The sequence below is a fragment of the Arvicola amphibius genome, chromosome 7 (genome assembly GCF_903992535.2).
Source record: "Arvicola amphibius chromosome 7, mArvAmp1.2, whole genome shotgun sequence".
NCBI lineage: Eukaryota > Metazoa > Chordata > Mammalia > Rodentia > Cricetidae > Arvicola > Arvicola amphibius.
Window position 1 is genome coordinate 77,158,687 of NC_052053.1, and position 22,050 is coordinate 77,180,736.

The 22,050-nt window shown below is 48.5% G+C and overlaps 1 protein-coding gene across 3 annotated transcripts; it reads left to right on the forward strand.

Annotated features, from left to right (window-relative positions):
• Positions 1-1,070: 1,070 nt before the first annotated feature.
• Serpina11 (serpin family A member 11) lies at positions 1,071-10,400 on the forward strand. Of its 3 annotated transcripts, none has more exons than XM_038337499.1 (5): positions 1,071-1,203; positions 4,910-5,555; positions 6,718-6,991; positions 7,925-8,072; positions 8,697-9,115. In XM_038337499.1, exons 2-5 carry the CDS (start codon positions 4,910-4,912, stop codon positions 9,027-9,029), a joined length of 1,401 nt encoding a protein of 466 aa, XP_038193427.1. In that variant the 5' UTR covers positions 1,071-1,203; the 3' UTR covers positions 9,030-9,115. The 3 variants fall into 3 exon arrangements, with proteins under 3 accessions (XP_038193427.1, XP_038193426.1, XP_038193428.1); XM_038337498.1 differs by lacking the exon at positions 1,071-1,203 and adding an exon at positions 1,837-2,061 and having other exon boundaries at positions 8,697-9,108; XM_038337500.1 differs by lacking the exons at positions 1,071-1,203; positions 8,697-9,115 and adding exons at positions 1,843-2,061; positions 10,077-10,400.
• Positions 10,401-22,050: the final 11,650 nt, after the last annotated feature.

Sequence of the window (22,050 nt, forward strand, 5' to 3'; positions counted from 1 at the left end):
GAGGAGAACGTGACTGAGTGGGTAAAGGGCTGGTCTGTATGTATGAGAACATTGGTTAGATTCCTAGCACCCACATAAAATTCTAGGTGCAGTGATTTGTGTCTGTGATCTCACTGGGGGTGGGAAACAGGTGGATCCCTGGGGCTCCCTGGAGAGCTGACATAGTCCCATCAGTGACCCCCAGGGCCCAGTGTGTGAGACCATGTCTCACAAAATAAGGTGGATGGCTTCTGAGCAATGACATCTTCTGGAACTGACCTCTTCCCTCCACATGTATATTGCACTGGGCACATCCACCCCACCCCACTCCTCCCCATCCCCACACTTACAAGAACACAAAAGTCACCTCTGCTCCATCAGGGAGATACCATCTCTTAAACAAGAAAAAAGAACAGCATCTCACTTCACAGGTCTTTCTTATTTTGGATGCTTATTTTTATTTTATTATATTACTATCTGTGTGTGTGTGTGTGTGTGTGTGTGTGTGTGTGTGTGTGTGTGTGTGTTTGCATGAGTACAGGCTCTCAGATAGTCCAGAGAAGGATGTCAGATCCCCTGGAGCTGGAGTTACAGGCAGTTGGGAATCACTCGAAGTGGGTGCTGGGAACCAAACAGGTTCTCTGCAAGAGCAGCATCCATTCTAAGCCACTGAGCCACAGCTCCAGCCCTCACTTCATAGGTTCTTCAACACTTGCTAAACTTCTCTCCAGCACCGTCCAAGATCTATACGGATTATACTTATTTAAAGTGTCTGTGAAACAAGAGGCAGCTTTGGCGTGGTGACAAAGGCTCGGAGTGACTTCTAAGCAAGGCACTGGGGCTTCACGCTTCCGTCTGTGAAGTAGGAACGACCACACGTTCCTTGCAGTCTCACCACCAGGGTTGCTGAATCCTGCAAAGCCCCAGTACACAGGCCAGCATCTCCCACCTCCTGTGCCCCCATCGCCACCACCAGTGCTACAGCACCCTCAGACAGAAGGCGGTCCTGAACCACAAGCCACTTGCCTGTTGGTGGGACTGGCAGCTGGGACACACACACATTGAAAACAGATCCTTTCCCATTTGCCCCATCTGCCTTCCTGTCAGTTCCAGGAATTGACCTGACAAATATTAACCAGGTTACTGTGGTCTTCAAACACTATTGCCCTATGGGCAGAAGGCGGTGTGGGGCTGTGGAGCTGCGCCCACCTCGGTAACTTCTCTGTGAGTATACACTGTACCCCAAATGAGGGAAGGCCTCTGTCTGTCTGTCTGTCTGTCTGTCTGTCTGTCTATCTGTCTACCTACCTATCATTTTTGGCCTTGGTGGCAGAAACGGGCAGCGAGCTTCCTGGATGGCCCTGCTGACTACTGCCTCTGAAATTGCAGCTAGAGCTTCCAATCTTCTGTCTCCTTCTCCAGAAAAGTCAGCCACTGGGAGTAGTGACATATGAACTCCCAATACTGCTAGCAAGCCAATAAGGAAACAGAGCTCGAAGCAAAATGGCAACTTTACTAGGAACTCAGTTATGGCCTCAGGTCCATGCCCAGAAGTCTAGGTCTGGAATAGAGCCTTGCCAAGTGGCCTCAGTTTCCCCATATGCACAACTGAGTTAAGAGTCTTTGTGACTGGAAGGTCCCAGGGGCATTAATTTAAACAAGAGAGAGCGAATCGCCACAGTATTTGAGCTGGACCAGGGTTCCCCGCATTTCAACAGCTTTCAGGTGTTTGTGTCTCAGCTGGGAAGCATCCTCTGGCCAGAGATAAGACCTGGGATGCCACGCCCACTCACACCCTCCCACACATATGTAAATACCTCTGTCTGCAGACCCGTGATGCAATGTGCCCAATGTACCCAGCACTTCAACAAACATTTCGAAACCAAAAGGTTTATAATTCATGGACAGGGTTCTGAATTTTCTCCGAGGATCTGCCAGGGAATGGAGCTAAGATAACTGGATTTCCATTGCCCCCAGCCTGGGTAGAAGTGGGAGACAACCTCCTGCAGTGTCTTTCTCTGGCATCATAAATCATGAAAGGGGGTGGCATTGCCATCTGAGCTGCGGAGACGGTATCCCACAGTGAGTAACTGCAGAGCCCTAGAGCAAGCGCGGGCTATGGCAGCGGCAGCGCTGGCTACATCAGTCTTCCTTGGGAAACACGTGCACCTTGGGATGCAGCTGGGTAGGGAAGGGTGCAGAGTTCAATGGTCACAATTGGCTCCCTCACAGTTTCCGCCCTTCCTTTACCAGGGGCAGACCAATTATCCAATTGTTTTATGTCTTCCGGTTTTTCTATCTAAGGAAAGTCCCAACACACAGAACTTCCCCTAATCTGCTTCCATGGAGCTGGTGCTGGTGGGAGGAGCCAACTTTCGGATCTGGCCACCATACTCTAGCTACCAAATGTGTTTCCGCATTGCCCTCACCTACTGAGAGCAGGTGGCCCTTGTAATTTGGTGGGCATTCTGAGTGCCAGGGGCAGTGCTCCATCCATCTGCAACCTCTTCCTCGTGACTTCAACAGTTTATACTGAGAGCTAAAGGCTATCACATGAGCAAAGCGTTCAGAAGGTGTTGGTCACAATGTAGATGCTTTCAGGACCAACCAGGGTCAAGGATCAGCTTGTAGCTACTGGATGTGGAATCAAAAAGTGGAAAGGCTTATTTGGGGGGACCCAGGAGGATATCAGGTTCCAGAAGTGGATGCAAAGTAGGGTGAGCCTAGCTCTGTCTACACAGCAGGATCCTCCTCTGCACTCAAGCCAAGGGTCTTCCAGCTCCTACATCTCTTTGAACCCTGTGGAGGTGATCAAAGGCCTTCTGGGACATCTCATAACTTAAACTAGAGCAGAAGACGTTTGGCATTTGCTTGCAGGGAGGGGGGGGCTGCCTCTGCGCACGGGAGGAGGGGCTTAAACAGACATTTTTGCCTTGCACCTCTGAAAACTAGTTCAGGATCACAGTCAAGGCAATGGCTGGGCCTCTCTGAGGCTATACTGGAGAACCCATTCCAGCTCCCTCCCTGTGACTTTCCACATTTTGTGGTTTACAGCAGTGTATCACCTCTGCCTTTACCTTCCCTGATACCCTCTTTGGGTGCTTCTCAGAATCCAAAGTCCCCTTCTTTCAAGGACACTAGTCATAAGGGATTAAAGACCCACTTTAATGGCCACATCTTATTCAATTATGTCTGTAAGGACTCCATTTTTTTTCCTTTCTTTTTTCCTTTTTCACTTTTTTTTTCAAGATAGGCTTTCTCTGTGTAGCCTCGGATGTTCTGAAATTCACTCTGTAGATCAGGCTGGCCTCGAACTCACAGAGATCTGCCTGCCTCTGCCTCCCAAGAAGGGTTAAAGGCGTGCACCACCATCACCCATTCAAGGACTCCATTTCTAATTAAAGCTGCACTACAAGGTCTTAGGGGTTGGGAATTTGGCATATGAATTTTAGGCAGGCACAACTCAATCTGCAACAGATCTTTCCAAAACTCTTGCAGGCACGCACAAGGGGCGTTTCTGTGGCTGCAGATAGTGTAGGTGGTACCCCATGCATCAATACACACAGGTGTTTCTGTGGCTGCACACAGCATGGATGTCTACTCTGCATTTTTGCACACAGGTGCTTCCATCACTGCACACAGTGTAGATGGCGCCCCTGCATCAATGCACATGGGTGTTTCTGTGTAGATGCTACCTCTGCTTCCATGGATGTGGATGCTTCCATCACTACACAGTGTAGATGGTACCCCTCCACCCTTGCACACAGGTGGTTCTGTGGCTGCACACAGCATAAGTGGTTCCCCTGCATTTATGCACACAGGTGTTTCCATCCCTGTATACAGTGTGGATAGTTTCTAGGCAGCAGGGGTATGGAGATGTAGAGATCGAGCACATCTCTCTTTTAGCTCTTCTCCCGGGAACCATGGGTCCTGTTACTTTATCCTCCCTCAGAGGCTGCCCTCATCCCTGTGGACTTAATAGTTGATTCAAGCTAATGTAAGGTGTCAAAGGTAGAGGGCCTCTCTCCTCGGGACCTAAAGGAGATGTTGTACTGCACCCTCTTCCTTGCGCCTCACTGCACTATCCCGTAGCCACACTCAAGGGGCCTAGCATCGCTTGTGTTCATACAGAACACTTTCTCCTTAACATCCCTTAGTTTCTAAAGAGTGTTACATAAGCACCCGCCTAGACCAACACTGGATATTGCCTCAAATATGCCCTAAATCGGTGGTTCTCAACCTGCAAGTCACGATATTTATATTATCAATAAAAACAGTAGCAAAATTACAGTTACGAAAAATAGCAACAAAATTTTTATGGTTTGGGGTCATCATACCATAAGGAACTGTATTAAAGGGTTGCAGCACTGGGTAGGTTGAGAATCACTGTCCTAAATTCTGGGGATCCTAGGATAGTGTTAATATTTTTTTCTCCATAATATACTCAGTGCCTAGCACACCTGTATAGCCAATGGAGCCTTGGACATTCTGTATGATTAAAAAAAAAAACCAACAACTAAGTCCAGAAGAATCCAGAAAAAATAAAAATAAAATGGAAGGAGAGGAGGGAGAAAAGAAAGAAGGAAGAAAGGAAAAGGGGAGGGAGGGTGGGAGAGAGAGAGGGGGGAAGGAAGGAGGGAAGCAGGGGAAGAAAAGAATTAAAATGAAAAGATGAGAAGAGAATCAAAAGGAGGAAGAAGAGGGACTAGTGAATGAAGAAGAAAGAAAGGAGGGAAAGGAGGGAGGGAGGAAGATGGGAGGAAGGCTGGATTGCAGGATCTATTTTCCAGCTGTGGTCCCAGTTGTCCCCCTTTCCCCTCTTCTCTGCAGCACAGTGAGGGAATAGTCACAGGTGGTGGCTTCACCGTAAGCTCTGGGGATGATGCTGCCATCTGCCAAGAAAACTAATGTGTCCCCATCTTCTTTTCAGATGATGGGGCCAGTGTGGTTGTGGCTGCTGGTAGCCGAGGTTCTGCTGCCTGTTCATTGTCAGCCATTTTCTCCCCATGGAGAGAAGAGTCTGGGGGTGCCTCAACCAGCCATCCACCAGCTCCTGGAGCCAGCACCCGCTTACCACAAGGTCACACCAACCATCACTAATTTTGCTTTGCGTCTATACAAGCAGCTAGCAGAGGAGGTACCCAGAAACATCCTCTTCTCCCCCGTGAGCCTCTCTAGCATCCTGGCTCTTCTCTCTCTTGGGGCACCTGCTGACACCCAAATTCAGATTCTGGAGAGCCTAGGCTTCAACCTCACGGAGACCCCAGCAGCTGACATCCACAGGGGCTTCCAGAGCCTCCTGCACACACTTGACCTGCCCAGCCCCAAACTGGAACTGAAAGTGGGGCATTCCCTGTTCTTAGACAGGCAGCTGAAGCCTCAGCAGCGCTTCCTGGACAGCGCCAAGGAGCTGTATGGAGCGCTGGCTTTTTCTGCCAACTTCACAGATGCAGCTGCCACAGGGCAGCAGATCAACGACCTGGTGAGGAAGCAGACCTATGGGCAAGTGGTGGACTCTCTCCCGGAGTTTGGCCCTGACACCATCATGACTCTCTTGAACTATATCTTCTTCAAAGGTGAGACTTCTCTGACAGAACTATTGCTCTCTCTGCAAGTAAGTGGTCTGTTTGCGGGGCTGGCCAGGCTCCTGCCTTTTGTGGATATGATAGTTCCCCTACCCTTTTGTAGATCATGTCCCCTGTGGGTTGGAATTCAGGAAAGAGAAAGCACAGCTCAGAGGAACAGTGTAAGCATGGGCCATATAACTCTCAACAGAGACCCTGGCCTGCATTAAGGCATGACTTCCCAGAAAGGGGGCATCTATTTTAGCATGGCGGCACGTTCCTGCAAGCCCAGCATTCGGGAGGCTATGAAAGTACTCCATCAAGTTCCAATTGGATATGAGCCTGGATTACATAGAGAGACCTTACCTCAAACAAATAAATGAAAGAAAGAATCAATGAATGAACAAATAAATGGAGGGCCAAGGAAACGGCTCCATGAGTAAGTGATCCTCTTGCCTCAGCTTTCTGAGGGCTGACATTGCAGGTATGGGCTCCCATCCCCAGCTTGAAGCTCTTTGCAGATGCTGAGCCATCTGGTCAAATGCTTGCTTTTGCATTCCCACATAACCTGAGCTGTGCTGTCAGAATCAGGCTGTCATTCCCAGTCACATCCATCATGGCTCTGGAGATCAGGGTGTATTAATCAACCCATGCCTACCACGTTACTAAAAACACACTCTTCTTACTCATTTCTGATGACTTAAGTCTTAAGAGGTAGTTCTTCAGGGGCTGGAGAGATAGCTCAAGGGTTAAGACTGCCGGCTGCTCTTCCAGAGGACCTGGATTCAATTCCTGGCACCAGCTCATGGCTGGAATGCCATGTTCAGGGGGATCTGATGCCCGCTTTGTGCCTCCATGGGCATTGCACATACATAGTGACTAGACATACAGGTAGCTAAACACTCATCCACATAAAATAAAAACAAATCTTTCTTAAAAGAGAGATCAGCTTTTGTACAAGGAAGGCAGGGCCACCCCGTGTCTGCTTTGTAGGCAAATTCTCTCAGTGTAGTGTAACCATGGGTCACGGAGTTCAGACCCTAAGGACACAAGTCCACCCTGGCTTTGGGTCCTGCTACTTCTGACCCATTCCGGAGGACATCACCACCCTTCATGACCTTGTGGAGGTCTCCCTGAATGGCTCCCTTGCCCATGTGTTCATTTGTACCCTCAGCCAAATGGAAGCATCCCTTTGATCGCTACCAGACCCGGAAGCAGGAGAGCATCTCCCGGGAGCAGAGGACGGCACTCCGCATCCCAATGATGCGGCAGAAGGAAATGCACAGGTTCCTGTATGACCAGGAGGCATCATGCACTGTCCTTCAGATCGAGTACAGCGGCACTGCCCTGCTGCTGCTGGTCCTCCCTGACCCTGGGAAGATGCAGCAGGTAGAGGCTGCCCTCCAACCAGAGACACTGAGAAGGTGGAGCCGGAGGTTCCTGCCCAGGTGAGTGCCCCAAGGTGTTGTCTATCCTTGCTCAAGAGCTGGGGCAAGTTTGATCAATCCAGCCCCAAGATCTAGCTGCTGGTTTGCCTCACCATCTCACCCTCGACTTCACATTGATTTCCCTGTGTCTTTGGGTCCTAGGTTTCCTTGAGTGTTAAAGCAAAGACACGGTACCTACTGCATGGCAGTGGGGGTAGAGACCAATGGAGACAGTAATTGAGTACTTAGGCTGGTACTAGGATCTGAGTGCTCTCTGGGCTGACTTTATTATCCCTCCTTGGGATCCTTCTGACCCTCAACCATAAAATTATTTTTGTTGCTACTCCATAACTGTAATTTTGCTACTGTTATGAATCATAACAATTTTTGGAACTAGAGGTTTGCCAACAGGACCCACAGGTTGAGAACCACTCCTCTAGATGCTTGCAGCAGCCCTGAGGGTGGGCATCTTCATGCCATTTTCCAGGAAAGCTCAGGCAAGTGGAGGAAGGTGATGGTGGCCTGCATTGGGGCAGTGCCAGTAAATGGAGTTAGCATACAGTTGGGGACCTGAGTCAGAAACACCTGCAGATGAACTGGATGTGGAGGTGGGAAGTACAAATTGTATTTTATTTACTTTACCTTGTGTCACGTGGATTCAATCAGTGGAGCCTTGGGAAACTCTGGCTAGTGTCTGGCACCTAGAAAGCTCTCCATAAACACAGGGAAGATGATGGAGACAGATACCTCTGCCAGGAAACTTCTTAGAACCTGCCATGAGTCATTGTGAGATCTGCGTAGACTACATAGAGAGAGATTTGGGTTGGCATAAGTTGTGGAATACTCTACAATCATAAATGACATTGTCCCACAATCTGGGGGACCCTGCTCTTTCTCAGGGCTCAGGCTGTGACACACAACAGGATGGTGCCTTTTCTCTGATTCCCTCTCTAGTCTGCTGGATTTGCACCTGCCAAGGTTTTCAATTTCTGCATCCTACAACCTGGAAGAGATCCTGCCCCTCATTGGTCTTGGCAACATGTTTGACTTGGAAGCTGACCTATCAGGAATCATGGGGCAACTCAACAGAACTGTCTCCAGGGTAAGACATGGAGTGTGGACATGGGGAGGATGATGTTTCTCTTCCCACATGAAGTGCATTGGGAACCAAAGTCCCCAGTCTCTTTTCTAGACTGACTTTTCAGCACACAGTCTTTACAGATTCTATTCATGGACAACTCAATTTCATCTTTCCTTCCCGAGATCCACACTAGTCAGGGTGGGAATGTAGGGTTCTAAGTAGAATAAAAATCATTGAACAGTAAGCATCTGGTCATCCACAGAGCCAGAATGATGCCAGGTTAGGGGCAGCATTTTTTTTGTTTCAAATACTTCCTCTTTGGGTACCAGGAACTCTGTCTTTGTCATAGCTGTAGAAAGTGATAGAGTGTGAACAGAAGGTGTAGTGGTCAGCATTGCTACAGTAACAAGCATCCCCTACATCCCAATGCATTATCATAACAGAGACTTATTGTGAGAATTCCTTCCCAGAGGAGATGTAAGCAATGTCTATGCATTCTTTATTAGGTCCCACAATAGACCAAAGTACAGTTCCATTCAAGTTCATCTTGAGGAGCCTTTGAGTTCATTAGACTTACATATAGGGCATGGGTGAGGGGTTGCTGGTAGGAGAATAGGTGACCCTAAGTCAGCTTTCTTCACTCAGCACAGACAGTCCTTCTTCAAGCAATCTTCCTCACCATTTACTCTTCCAGAGATGCCGACCTACATGCAAATAGAACAGAATTGTGTACAAATGGCTGAGAGGAGCCACTGGACGCTCAGGTGTGGGCTGATGACTCGTCTCCACCCCTCATTCTGTGAGGGAATGTCAACAGTTGTGGCAGACACTTGTAGGCATGCACAAACAGTCTCTAGAGATGACAGCTTCTTTGCTCCACCCATCCCTAGTAGGCAATTCCCCCTAGAAGCAGCTGGCTGTGTAACCCTGGCTGGTTACAGAGCTGCTCCCTCTGACTTCTTCCAGGATGGGAGTTAAAGGCCAACCCCTCTCTCAGAGGAGAAAAGGAGGACAAGAGAAACACCCAGTGACCCCCTAACTCTCCCATCCTCCACAGGGCCTCTGCAACAGCCACTCGGAGCCACTGATTAAAACAGGGCTCCTGTGCAGGCAGCGGGAAGGGGCTGGGTCCTCTCCTGATGGACGACACCACAAGCCAGGTGGAATGGGCAAGAATTTGTAGCCCTCAAACAGAAAGGGTAGCCTTTCCCAGGAGGGAAGGTGGCCAAGGCCCTTCCCAGAGCTTAGCTTGGTTTATGTTAATGGTGTTCATTACCATCGGGATTTCTGGTAGGACCTTGTGAAGAATGGACTCCGTCTTGTCTTTAGGAGGGTCCAGCTGAGAACTTAGTACACGGCCCAGGTGGCAGGGATGTGATACATGTATAAGTGTGCCTGCACATGCATGGCAATGTGTGCATGTATGTGTGTGCATGTGGACCTGTGTGCGGTGAGGTGGTAGACAAGAAGAAAAGGAAAGACTTCTAAGAACATTGCACAGTGGCCGAGCATAACTCAGTTACGTTTCTCAGACCCTTTTTAGAGATAAAAGAACTCATCAAGGCCCCTTCCCCAACTTTTTTTTTTGAAATCTGAGTCCTTTCTTGTTAGGAAGTTGTGTAAAAACGAAACTTTTAATGTTTTGTGCTGAGGACAGCGTGGGGCCGTGTTCCAACCTTCTCCTTTAGAACCCGCTATTGGCCACAAGCCATCTTTAAGATGAGAAGGGGAAGGAAGTTTAGAGCCGGTAGGCAAAGCTCAAAGGAGCCTGTGCCCTCTGTGCCTGCCGGACTTGACTCCATCTGGCACTTAGCTCCTCAGCAGGACCGAGGCTGCTTCATGTCAGGCCTAGAGAGGGAAGTCAGTACAGAGGCAGGGGGTGACACACAGAAGTTGGGGCTGTTTCTTAGGCAGGCTAGACCTGAGGGGCCTAAACAGCTCTAAGCCATTGTCCATGGGGTTGAGGGAGTGGCCTCTGCCCTCAAACCATGGACGAGTGCCGACTCAGTCTGTTCTCTCTCCTAGGTGTCACACAAGGCTGCAGTGGACATGAACGAGAAGGGGACTGAGGCCTCTGCTGCCTCCGGCCTTCTTTCCCAGCCGGTGCCCCTGAACATGACATTGGCCCCACACACCCATTTCAACAGGCCCTTCCTGCTCCTTCTCTGGGAGGTGTCCACCCAGAGTCTGCTCTTCCTGGGGAAAGTGGTCAATCCGGCTGCTGTGTGACTGTGGAGGGAGGCACAGTATGCCTACCGGGCTGCACTGCAGGACCCCTGTGTCTGTGGGGCAGGCTTCCTTTCAAGCCACCAACCAGCTCCCAAATAAAAACACAGAGACTTAATATTACTTATGAATGCTCAATCTTAGCTTATAAATGTCCTGCTAGCTCTCACAATTTACCCTGTTTCTCCCATTTACATTTGCCTCAGGGTTTTTTTTTCTCCACTGCTTACTCCATGTCTGGTTGGCGCATGTCTGGCTGGGTGTCTCCCTCTCTTTCTGCCTCATTCTCTTCTCCTTTCTTTCCCAGGCTAGCTTATTTCCTCCTACTTATTCTCCTTGCCCACCATCCCTGCCTATCCCTCTACTGCCTAGCTATTGGCTCTTCAGTTTTTTTATTAAACCAATTAGATGCCTTAGGCAGGCAAAGCAACACGTCTTTACACCATTAAACAAATGCAGCATAAACAGATGTTACATATCCTCGCATCATTAAATAAATATACCACAACACCCCTGTGCTGTAGGTCTAATAAAGCTGAGTTTGGCTGTGAAGTCCCGTGAGTCATGCTTGCAGAAGGGCAATGTCCAGAGCAGCTTCTAGTTATTCCCTCTGTGACCCTTACAACCCCCCCCACTTCCATTGCAGATATTTACTGAGTTACCTTAGGGTCAGGGACACAGGAAAAGACACCTAGGACAAGCAGAAAAAGAGCAAGCTTCTGCCTTCACAGCCTCCAACCTGGGCTTGAGCCAAGTGACGTCCCCTTGAAGTGTCATCTGGAGGGGAATCTAGACCTAGGGAAGGGACTTCAAACCGTGTGCCATGAAGAAAGAGGGTTGGAGAATGGACCAGCTTCGTCATCAGTCCAACAGCAGAATTCAAGGGGCAGCAAAGTAGCCTCAGAGGCTAGGGTTGCCCAAGGATGAAGAGGATGGGGTGGGATGTAGGGCAAAATCTCCATCAGTGGGATGAACTTGGGAGCTGTGTGTGTGTGTGTGTGTGTGTGTGTGTGTGTGTGTGTGTGTATGTAATTTTAAATCCAGGATCTGTGTGTAAGGGAAACACGGCATTTGTCTTTCAAGTCTAGCTAGTTCTCTTCAACAGCAATGAATTTCCAGTTTCAGGCATTTTCCGCAAATGTCGTGGTTTCATTTTTCTTTACAGCTGCACGGAACTGCACTGGGCTATGTACCACCCCTCCTCCACCCATCCATCTGCTGAGGGACATCTAGACTGGCTGCACGTCCCAGCTTTTGTGTGTACAGCACTGACATTTTACCCTACGGGTCTGCACTGTTAGACAAACATCCTAAACCAAAGTCCTGAGTTCAGTTCTGGACAGCCAGAGGGAATACTGAAAAAAGGCTTGGGTTGCTGAGCAGTGAATGACAGTTGAGCAGCCTGAGCTGGGAAGTGCCTGCCTTCTGTTTTAGCTGCAGTAAGATTAATAAGATCAATGGGCAATATTGCCAGTTCACTTCATATTTGAGGGGAAGGGTATTTCTTAAAGTAATTTAGAGGCCTCAGATAAGAGAAGTTCCCTTTTATCTAGAGCAGTGGTTCTCAACCTTTCTGATCCCGTGACCCTCCTAATGTTGTGGTGATCCCCAACCATAAAATTATTTTCGTTGCTACTTCATAACTGCAATTTTTCTACTGCTGCGAATCATAATGTAAATATCTTAGGCAACCCCTGTGAAAAGGTCATTTGACTCTAAAGGGGCTGTGACCCACAGGTTGAGAATCAAATGATCTAGACCGAGTATTGGAAGGGGAAAATGTTGATCCCCTGCCTACCTGCCCATCATCAAAAGCTCATACTGCCCCCTGCCGGTTATAGAAGGTCATTGGCACATCTTGGACTCTAGCCATCTAATTGGTGCACCCCTAGGTTAGTTGAACAGAGGATTCCTTGTAAAATAATAGAGTTGCCAAATATGATACAGTTTGCCTCAGTAAAACTGAAATTTAGGTAAGCCAAATAAGTTTTTTATGTAAGAATTCACCATGAACTATTTGGACCATATTTATACTAAAACATTTACTTTTCTTGTTCACTACTCTAATTAGTAAGTTGTTTTACATTTTTACAGATGCATAGAGAGGAGCCTCTAGGTCAACACTCTTTAATGTTTAGCCTCAGAATGAAGTCACATGGGACTGAAGGGCAGGCTGGTCTCTCCTTGGGGCAGAACATGAAGTCAACAACAGAAGGGAACAAATAAGTCCTGTTCAGAAGTGAGGGCATTTCTGAGACACCACTGCCTCCCCTGAGAAGCAAACACCAGAGATGCCCAGAAACACAGAGAGCATCACAAACACATCTGTGTTCCCTTGGCAGTAAATTACACTTCCCTTCCCGGATAAGGCTATTTTCAACATGAAAGGGCAGGCAGCTCTTGTGAAGGGCACTGGGGAAGGGGCGGGGTGCGCAGAGAGGTTCTAAAACCACTGAAAGACTAGGGAGTCTCCAGGGAGCGCCGTGGGCAGCCGAAGGCACTGCTGGGGAGTTTGCTCCTGTCAGTCTTTGAGGAATAATGACGCTGGGACATTTCAGATATTGTCTCTGCTGTTTGTACAGGAGGATTATTAGTGTAGTAAATCAGAAAAGCAAACACCCAAGACGGTAGATCCTCATCGTGTTTTAGTTCAGGTTTGGCCGTGTCCACTGCTCCTGCCTTGACAAAACTAAGTCCACGGCAGTGGGATTTCCTCCTAGTGAGGTTGTCTGAACAGTGACATGCCTTTCAGGGTCTTTCCGGGGACAATCTCCCTCAGACCCCGATGTGGATGACATCTGGACTCTGCCTTAAGGCAAGTCTACAGTGAGGAAAGAGAGCAGGAGGGGCCTCTTGTGCCAGAGGGGGGGGGGGGTTCATGGCCCTCAGAAAGCAAGGGCACAGTATCCTGATGGTGACAGGGGAGAGGACAGGGGGAAAAGCTAACACACGAAAGACCTCCTTTGCAGTGAACGTCACATGCCCAGTGCTCACCACTCCATGCACAATTCTCTTTTATTTCTTGATTGTTTCCTCTAGGTGTTCTTTTGTTGTTGTTGTTGTTGACATATATTCACTGTGCACAGTATCGGTTTAATATAAACACTATTTTTGAGCACATCAAATGCATTGACCACATTCATCCCTCCTACACTTTCTCTTTAGTCTCCTCTTCCTTATTCCCCCACTAATCTCCTCTCTCTGTCTCTCTCTGTCTCTGTCTCTCTGTCTCTGTCTTTGTCTCTCTCTCTCTCTGTCTCTCTCTCCTCCATTCTGTTTTTATTACATATATGATTCACAATATATATTAAATGATTTTATGTATCTATAAAAATCCTAGGACATGCAAATGACAGAAAATATATTTAATATACTTGTCTGGGTTTTTTTCTCTTAAAATATTAATCTCCAATTGCACCCATTTTCAACAAATGACATCATTTCAAAGTTCTTCAGTATTGAATAAAACTCCATTCTGTCATCTGTGGCCTGGTACCTGAGCTGATTCTGTCACTTGGCTACTGTAAACATTATATTTACAGGAAATAAAGAGATGTCTTGTGGCATGTCGACTTAGAGTCCTTCTACAACATTTTCTATGTCTGTGTGCCACCACCCAGCTGCATTCTCCAAATTTTGGCCCTAGGAAAGCTACTTCAAGAAGGAGACAAGACGGCAGCGTCGCACAGGCAAAGAAGCCACTCTGCAGAGGTGCCCCACAGCTGGAAGAGTGAACTGTGTGGACACAGCCTGCGATCCCCAAGTCCATTGCTCACGACTCTCTCGCCTGTTGTGGTGGTGCCGTGCTACATTGTTAGCTTGTGGGCTTCAGAGCAGCTGTGTAGACCTTGTCTTATGAAAGATTGTCTCTGCTGAGCCCACACGATGCAAGTCACATCTGCTGAACTCTGAGAACACTGTGTTTCCACAGCACTTACCCCAGCGATGGGTTGTTATGAGTCGGTGCTGTGATTGGCGACTTTTCCTGAGTCTCTGAGCCCTGGGTAGGAAAGCATCCATATCATTGACTTCTGCCACTCTAGCAGCTAAGATAGAGCAAACGGAGTGATTACAATGGAAAGACGTATGTTAAGGTGTCATGAGTCACACAGCTGTTGCAGTTATGGGTGACAGAGATCATGTCCATGTTTGTCTTGTACAGGGAAGCTCCCAGTAGGCTGTGCATGTGAGCCTGTCCTGGTCATGCTACATCATTGTCGATGCTGCAGTAGCAATCTGGGAATGGGCATGGCCAAGCACAGGGGAAGGAAGCCAGGAGACAGGTAAGCTGAAGAAGCAAGGCCTGGAGCAGGTTGTGTTGATTCCAGAGGAGGGGGTGATCTTAAAGAGACACTGTGCACTCCAAACTAGACAGATCCTAGGCCAATAGACCCAAGGGAAGTTGGGCAGAGCAAAGAGGAGGCGTAAAATGCCCATGGCTGAAGAACTCACAAGTTCCAACAAGGCAGCAGGTTTCAACTGCTGGGACTAAGCAGGCAGGATGAGGTCACTCTCTGGAAGAAGACTGAAGAACACCAAGCTGCCCCAACACTAGAGGAGAAGACCTGCGGAGAGCCTCTGGCTGCATAGGACCTTGGGCTGGGGTGCATGCTGACATAGGCACATAGGGTCATAGCAGGATGCTGATGGAGGCTGGGGCTTCATAGCCAAGGGTCTCATGAAGAAAACTCAAATCTGACAGATCAGGAAGACGGTTCCTCGGTCCCTGTTGTGGAGTGAATATTTATACCCTGCCAGCTAAGCTAAAAAAAGTCCTCGCATGACAGCATCAGGAGGTGGGGACTTTGCGTGTGTGTCGGGGAGGGTGATTAGACCATGAGGATGGAGCCTAGGAATAAGCCTGGTGCCCATACAACAAGAGGCACAAGAATTTGCTCTCTGCCTTTGCCTGCACTGTGTTGAGGATGCCTGAGTGGGACCCATCTGGTACCAGATCCACAGGCACCTTTGTCACCAATTAGCTCGCTGGGGTTCTTTGGCCACACCCTGACAGACAGGCATCATGGGCAGGCAAGGAGAAGATCAAGTGTTGGTCTATTAACCTTTATGTCTCTGGAACCTTTGTTGGCAACAGTAGACAGGCCGAGGCAGCAGACAGTGGCGCCCTCTAGTGTTATGGCCGTCTCTGGCCTTGAGTATCTGCAGCCTGGGCTCCCAGCAGCAGCCTTGTTTGTTTTAGTGCCCAACCTTGGGTGTGACATCTTGGCAGCTCTCTGGGTTTCTTCTAGTGACCTGGACCTGCTGAGTCTCTTTTCTGGATCTTTACAGCCCTTATCCCCCTTTTCAGTGCCAACCCCCCCCATTCTTGTCATCTCTCTCTAGTTCAGCTTTCCTGCCCCCAGACCGTACTACTCTCTCTGTCCTGCTGCTCCTTCAGCTGCCGGACTGCAGGTGCCCACCAGGGCCACCACTCTGCCGTCTCAGCAGATTCTTTCCGTGTGCTACCAGCTCAGGTTACCGTCCTGGAAGCAGGAAGAAGAGATCTTTTATTAGGCCAAGCACTGCAACAGGCGATGTGGGGGGAGGGAAGCAGTAAAGGAGTGTCACCCAGAATACTCAAGAGTGAGCCAGAGCAGCCTGCACGCATAGCAAGATGAGCTGTTTGAACCGGTCACAGCCTTGGCTCTTAGAAGAAGTCACACTCATTGAGAAGCTGTGCTCTGATCCACTCGAAGCCCTGCCTCTGAATGCCAATCGCAGTCATTAGGGAGAGGCTTTTTGGACCAGTGACTCTTACCTCCTATCACCAGTTATAGAAATCCTAGAGAGAATGATGCAACTCTCTGGCCAAGACAAAAATGGTTCTGAGACATTATATAGAGTGTAGGTGGGGGGAAGAGAAATCAACAAGAACTGTGTTTTCAACCATCCCTGGCTGGATGGAGTAACTCCTTTGCACGTCAGGGAACTCAGCTTCCTGCTGTTTGTGTGCAGCTGTCTGAAAGACTACGTAGCATGTTCAGGAAGGTCAGTGCACAGGCAAGGGTTGTCCAGCTAGCTGTTAGACTGGTCGTCCATTGCTCAAGGCATCCAGGGCAACAAGGATCAGCTCGACAGCTGCCAATTAGGAAATCACGTTGCTTCATCCCAAGCATGCCTGCTTACGTATGGAAAATGGACATCAAAAGGAATGCTGACGCCATACAACTAGACAGCTCGTCATTAACACTAACAGTAATTTTCGCAGATTTTAACAGTGCCCGGTGCCCGCGGGGAGAGGTGGTCCACTCACCCACTCAACTTTATCTTGAAATTGCCCAGCCCCAGCACCAAACATCCATTTAAGCACCCAGTCTCTGTCCTGTCAGGATTTGAAAGCCGATGCCTACGACTGGGTGTTTCCTATGCCACAGAGTGGTAACTGCTCTGAGTTCTGAGGCCCAAATCAGGCTCCGGCAGATTTGGTGACTGGAGAGAGCCCATTACGCACAGAGGGTTCCTTCTGTGTGACACCTCACCCGGTAAGAGAAAAAGTAGCCACCCTGGTCCTCTTTTACATGGGTCACAATTCCATTCTCAGGGCTTTACCCTCCTGCCTGGTCACCTCTCTTCATACTGTCTCATGGGGACTGAGGTATCAGCGCAACACAGACCACAGCAGAGTCTGATTAAGATGTCCCTCCTAGGCTATTCTTCGCAGAAAGACAAGGGCTCTTGACAGACTGACAGACAGACAGACAGACAGACAGACAGACAGACAGACAGACAATACAGCTGACAGAACTTAGCTTATGGTCCACAGCCAATTCCAGAGCATCAATCTGTCCTACAATAACTCATCAAAAGCACAGTTTTTGTGTCAAAACAAACACCTGTTTATCATGGAGCAAAAGGTAAAAATTGCCAAAATTTCAAGGAAATCCACTCTCTGCTCTAGTCCCTGGGAAATGGAAGGTGCAGCTAGGGGATCTGATAATAAGATCAGCACTGCATCCTTTCTGACAGCTCTGATCGGTGGAGACAGGATCTGAGAAAAATGATGATCTTCCTTGAAGTCCCGAATCCTGTTTCCACAGCATCCACGGACAACACCGCTACCGTCTCATACTAGAACAGTTCACAGCAACCCTGCCTTTTAGATGTTAGGTTTCCCCTTCCCCATGCCCTTCTGTGAGGGATCTCACCAACCCAGGGCATCATCAACAGATGCCAATTTGACTATGTGGGTGGACATGATCTCTGGCAACTTCTCATTCCTTGTAATTCCATACTGCATATTTGACAATTTCATGCATGTGTACCATGTATGTTGATCTAATTCACTCTCCCTTTCCCTCTCTTATCCCCTTTCCACTTCCTCTGGAACCTTTCTTCTCTATACATCCCTTCCTGCTTCCATCCTTTCTCTTGTATGCCCCATTGGGTTTAGCTAGAGCTGCTTGCAGGAGCATGCACAGGCGTGGGGCTGGTTACTGGAATTTGAGCAACTCAACAATGGCTCCCTCCCTGAAGAAAAGCCAGTAATTTCCAAAAGCTCCTCAGCTGGGGTGGGACCTAATGTAGCCTACCCTACACATGCTGGAATGGTGACAGCTCTATCTTGCGCAGGTCACCACACCTCTTCCAGAGGACCCAGGTTTGATTCCCAGCACATGGTGACTCACAGTCATCTGCAGTTCCAGTTCCAGGGAATCCGATGCCCTCTTCTAGCTTTCTCCAGCATCAGGCACACACTTGGTACACAGAACATACATGCAGGCAAAACACATAGACACATAAAATTTTGTTTAAACTTTAGGGAGAAATATACACCACTACCCCTTCTCTTCTCCTCTCTCTCTCTCTCTCTCTCTCTCTCTCTCTCTCTCTCTCTCTCTCTCACACACACACACACACACACACACACAAAATGCATGCATGCACAAATACAAATACATACACTTGCTGGTTGGGTTTTGGTCAAAGACAAGAGAGACAGCTTTGATCTTTGGCCATGTGCTTTGATGGGGACTGAGTAATGTAAAAGCTCCCACTCCTGCCTGGGCAGGGCAAGGAGCCCAGAGGCAAGGCCAGCATTCACTAATGAAAAGACGGCTAGTCAAATAAATAGCAATTTCTTAGTACTGACTAGGTTATTTGTTTGAAGTAATCAGAAAGGCCAGAGGTTTTTTTTGGGGGGGGGGATCTCAAGAGCAAAATTAATTCTGAGGTCAAAAGCAGAAACCAGGTGTGTGTGTTGGGGTGGGGATGGGGAGCAGATCTTCAGCCTTATTAGCAACCATCTACCACATAATCAGATCCTGATCAGAGCAAAGACAAGAATCCAGGCGGCCTACAAGAGGCATGGTTCACATTCAGGGATGGAACCTGAGACAGGCCCATCTGCAAAGAGGTCAGCGCTCACTAAATAATGACGGGGCAGCTATATAGCCTCTTCCAGGCATTCCCTTTAGTTCATGGAAATCCAGAGAGCGCAGTCCTTATGCAGCCAGGCTCCACAACAGGTTGATTTCTGTTCCCACGGCACTCCACTTGGGTAGCTCTTTCTTTTTGTGTGCAGTTGCAGGGACCTGCAGAGGACAAATCCAGCTCTAACCTGCACATGCATGCCATGCCACACCACGCGCAATCATCCTGCCAGAGGGGACTGTGATGTTCATGTTGACAGCTGAGCTCTGAGCATGTGTGTGAGGGAGTTTCTAGATCAACTGAGGTAGGAAGACTTAATTAAATGCAGAAGTCCTGGCCATGTTTTACATTGGGTGGGTTTTTTTAAAAGATCAATTTATTTTTATTTTATGTGTATGGATGCTTTTTCTACATGCATGTTTGTGTACCAGAAATGTATATGCATATGCTCACAGAGGCCTGAAGAGGGTGTCAGATCCCTTGGAACTGGAGTTTCAGATGTTTGTGAGCAGCCATGTAGGCTCTGGGAACTGAACCTGGGTCCTCTGGAAGAGCGGTCAATGCTCTTAGCCAGGTGTCCCTCCCCCCAGCCCTGTCAAACTGTTTTTATGAGTATAGCAGACTTCCTAAGGCAAGGTAATTTTATAAAGGAAAGAGATTTATTCAGCTCATGGGAGGTCTTAGGTCCTTCTGGCAGGTAGCATCAGAACAGTGGAAACATATGTAAAAATGGAGGGATTACATTGCCAGGAAGAAACCCAGGGCGGCCACCAAGTTGCCAGGCTTGTTCATCTCTACAGAATCAACCCAGGACTACCAGAAAAACTTTATTCCTGTCCATAAACAGGGCCCCAGTAACATAATGACCTCTCATTAGGGCCGTTCTCAACAATGACATTCTTAAGATCAAGCCTTCCACTCATGAGCCAGCGAGCAGGCAATAACTCATGCAAGGGCTGATGGTGGCAGGGACCATAGCAATGGAGAATTGCTATGCATCACACTCTGCATTTTTCCTGCAGGGAGGGGCCACTCAGATGTTCTACTGGGAATGAATTGAGAAAGAGAGGGTTAAAGAACAACCAAAGATTTTATCTTGAGCAACTTAAGAACCAAGCTGCTGTTACACCAATTGTCAACTTATAGTCTCAGCTCCAGATTCAGTCAGTTCTGAGACTTTCAGGCCATCTTTTCCTTTGCCATCTGTCTTGAACCCAAGGTCAGCAGTCAAAGAGACCCCAAGAGACATGACAAGATGGTGCGGACTTCACCTTCTCAAACTCAGCGTGCTCTCTAAGGACAGGCTCCTGCGGGTCACCCAGCCTCCATCTTCAGATATACAGATGGTTTCTCGGATAGGCCCAGCCTGTTGGGCATAGTGGCCATCCATACCCAATGGCCAGCTGGTTCCTTTAGCCACCCACTTGATCCTAGCCTAGGTGCATTTAGAATAGCCAATACAATACATGATTTTTTTTTCTAGAACATAAAAATGCCACTGCTGGGGCCCGAGAGATGGCTCAACAATTAAGAGTGCTTGCCGAAGGCTTCCAGTGGCAGTACTGGGACACCAACCCAGCCACAAATCCTAGGGTAGAACCAAACATGACTGAACAAAGTCAATGACGTGGTTCCTAATGAAGTTCTGCTATGCTCCACACTCACAGACTGGTGCCTGGCCCAGCTGTCATCAGAGGGGCTTCCTCCAGCAGCTGAGGGGAGCAGATGCAGAGACCCCCAGCCAAATATTAGACAGAGCTTGGGGAACCCAGTGAAAGAGCGGGTGGAAGAATTGTAGGAACCAGAGGGATTGAGAACATCAGGAGAATCAACTAAATGGGGCTCATTGGGGCTCACAGAGACTGAAGCAGCAATCACAGAGCCAGCATGGGTCTGCACTCTGCATACATTCTGTGGTTGTTTAGCTTGTGTGTGTGTGTGTGTGTGTGTGTGTGTGTGTGTGTGTGTGTGTGTGACTTCTAACAGTGGTAATGGGGGTGTTTCTGACTCTTTTGCCTGCTCTTGGGATCCATTTCTTCTTACTGGGTTGCCTCGTCTACTTGGTGTGAGTGTATGCACCTAGTCTTATTGAATCTTGTTATGCCATGTTCAGTAGATAGCCACTGGAGGTCTGCTCTTTTCTGAAGGGAAACAGAAGCAGTGGATCTGGAGGAGATGGGAGATAGGGGAGGAACTGGGAGAAGTGGAGGGAGGGGAGGCTGCTGTCCAGTGGTATTATATGAAAGAAGAATGAGAGAGAGAGAGAGAAAGAGAGAGAGGGAGGGAGGGAGGGAGGGAGGGAGGGAGGGAGGGAGGGAGGGAGGGAGGGAGGGAGGGATGGGAGGACCTGGGTTTTGTTCCTAGCACTCAAGCTGGGTGGGTAACCCAAGACCAGTTCCAGGAGTTATCTGATGCCCCTGGCTCCTGTGGGCACCTGCACTCACATGCAAGTACCCACGCAGAGACACATCATTCAAAATAAAAGGTATCACTACTCCGTCATGTCCCCTGAGACGTGACTACTATTGACAGCAAGCAGTTGTCTCCTCCCTGCACATAAAAACCACTAATAAAACTGTTCTGTGAGGCCCTGCCCTGACTCCTCTGCAGTTTCAACTCAGTGAGTCGTGAAGGGGTCACTTTGGCAGCAGCACCCGCTGAGATGGGCTTTACGGCCATTCCCCCTGTAGAGTGTCTTTGCTTGCTGCCTTCTCATGTTTGAGAGTGGATCTTCCTTCTTTTGCAACTGGATACCTGACACTTGTGCAATACAGACACAAAGGACACAGGGCCCACTAGCTCGTGGTCCTGTCACCGTCTGAGAAATGTTATCAAGAATTGCCTGGCACAGCCTCAGGACCAACAACATTGTTCAAAGTCGAATGCAAGCAAGCTATGAAATCGAATGGATCATTGACTAGTAGAACTGAGTTTAGAGACGCCACAAGTTTCCCATGTCAAAGCTACAGCACTGGCCGTAATAATATATGGCTTGAATTTTAAGACAGGGCACTGACTTGACTACAACTCTTAGAGCTTTCATCTGAATTTTAAGATACAATGATGAATAAGAAAAGATACAAAGGCAGATAGACGTGGGTCTTGGTGGTGGTCATGACTAACACAGCCCTGTATGGAGAGCAAGTGGATCCTAGAGAGTGGCAAGAACATGTCCCTTACATGCCCATTGTGGGTATAAGATAAAATTTCCCTGAATTCAGGGCTGTCACTGAGGATTGCTTGGGGGGTGACGATTAGAGGCCAGGCATGGCATCCCTCTGAGGTGACGTTGTCACCACCACGTCAGCACAGGAGGGCCAATGCTCAGGTCTAAAGAGTCTGTGTGGACCTGGGATCCGCAGTCAGAAGTGGTAATCTTCCTGACGGTTCTCCGTGTGTTCTT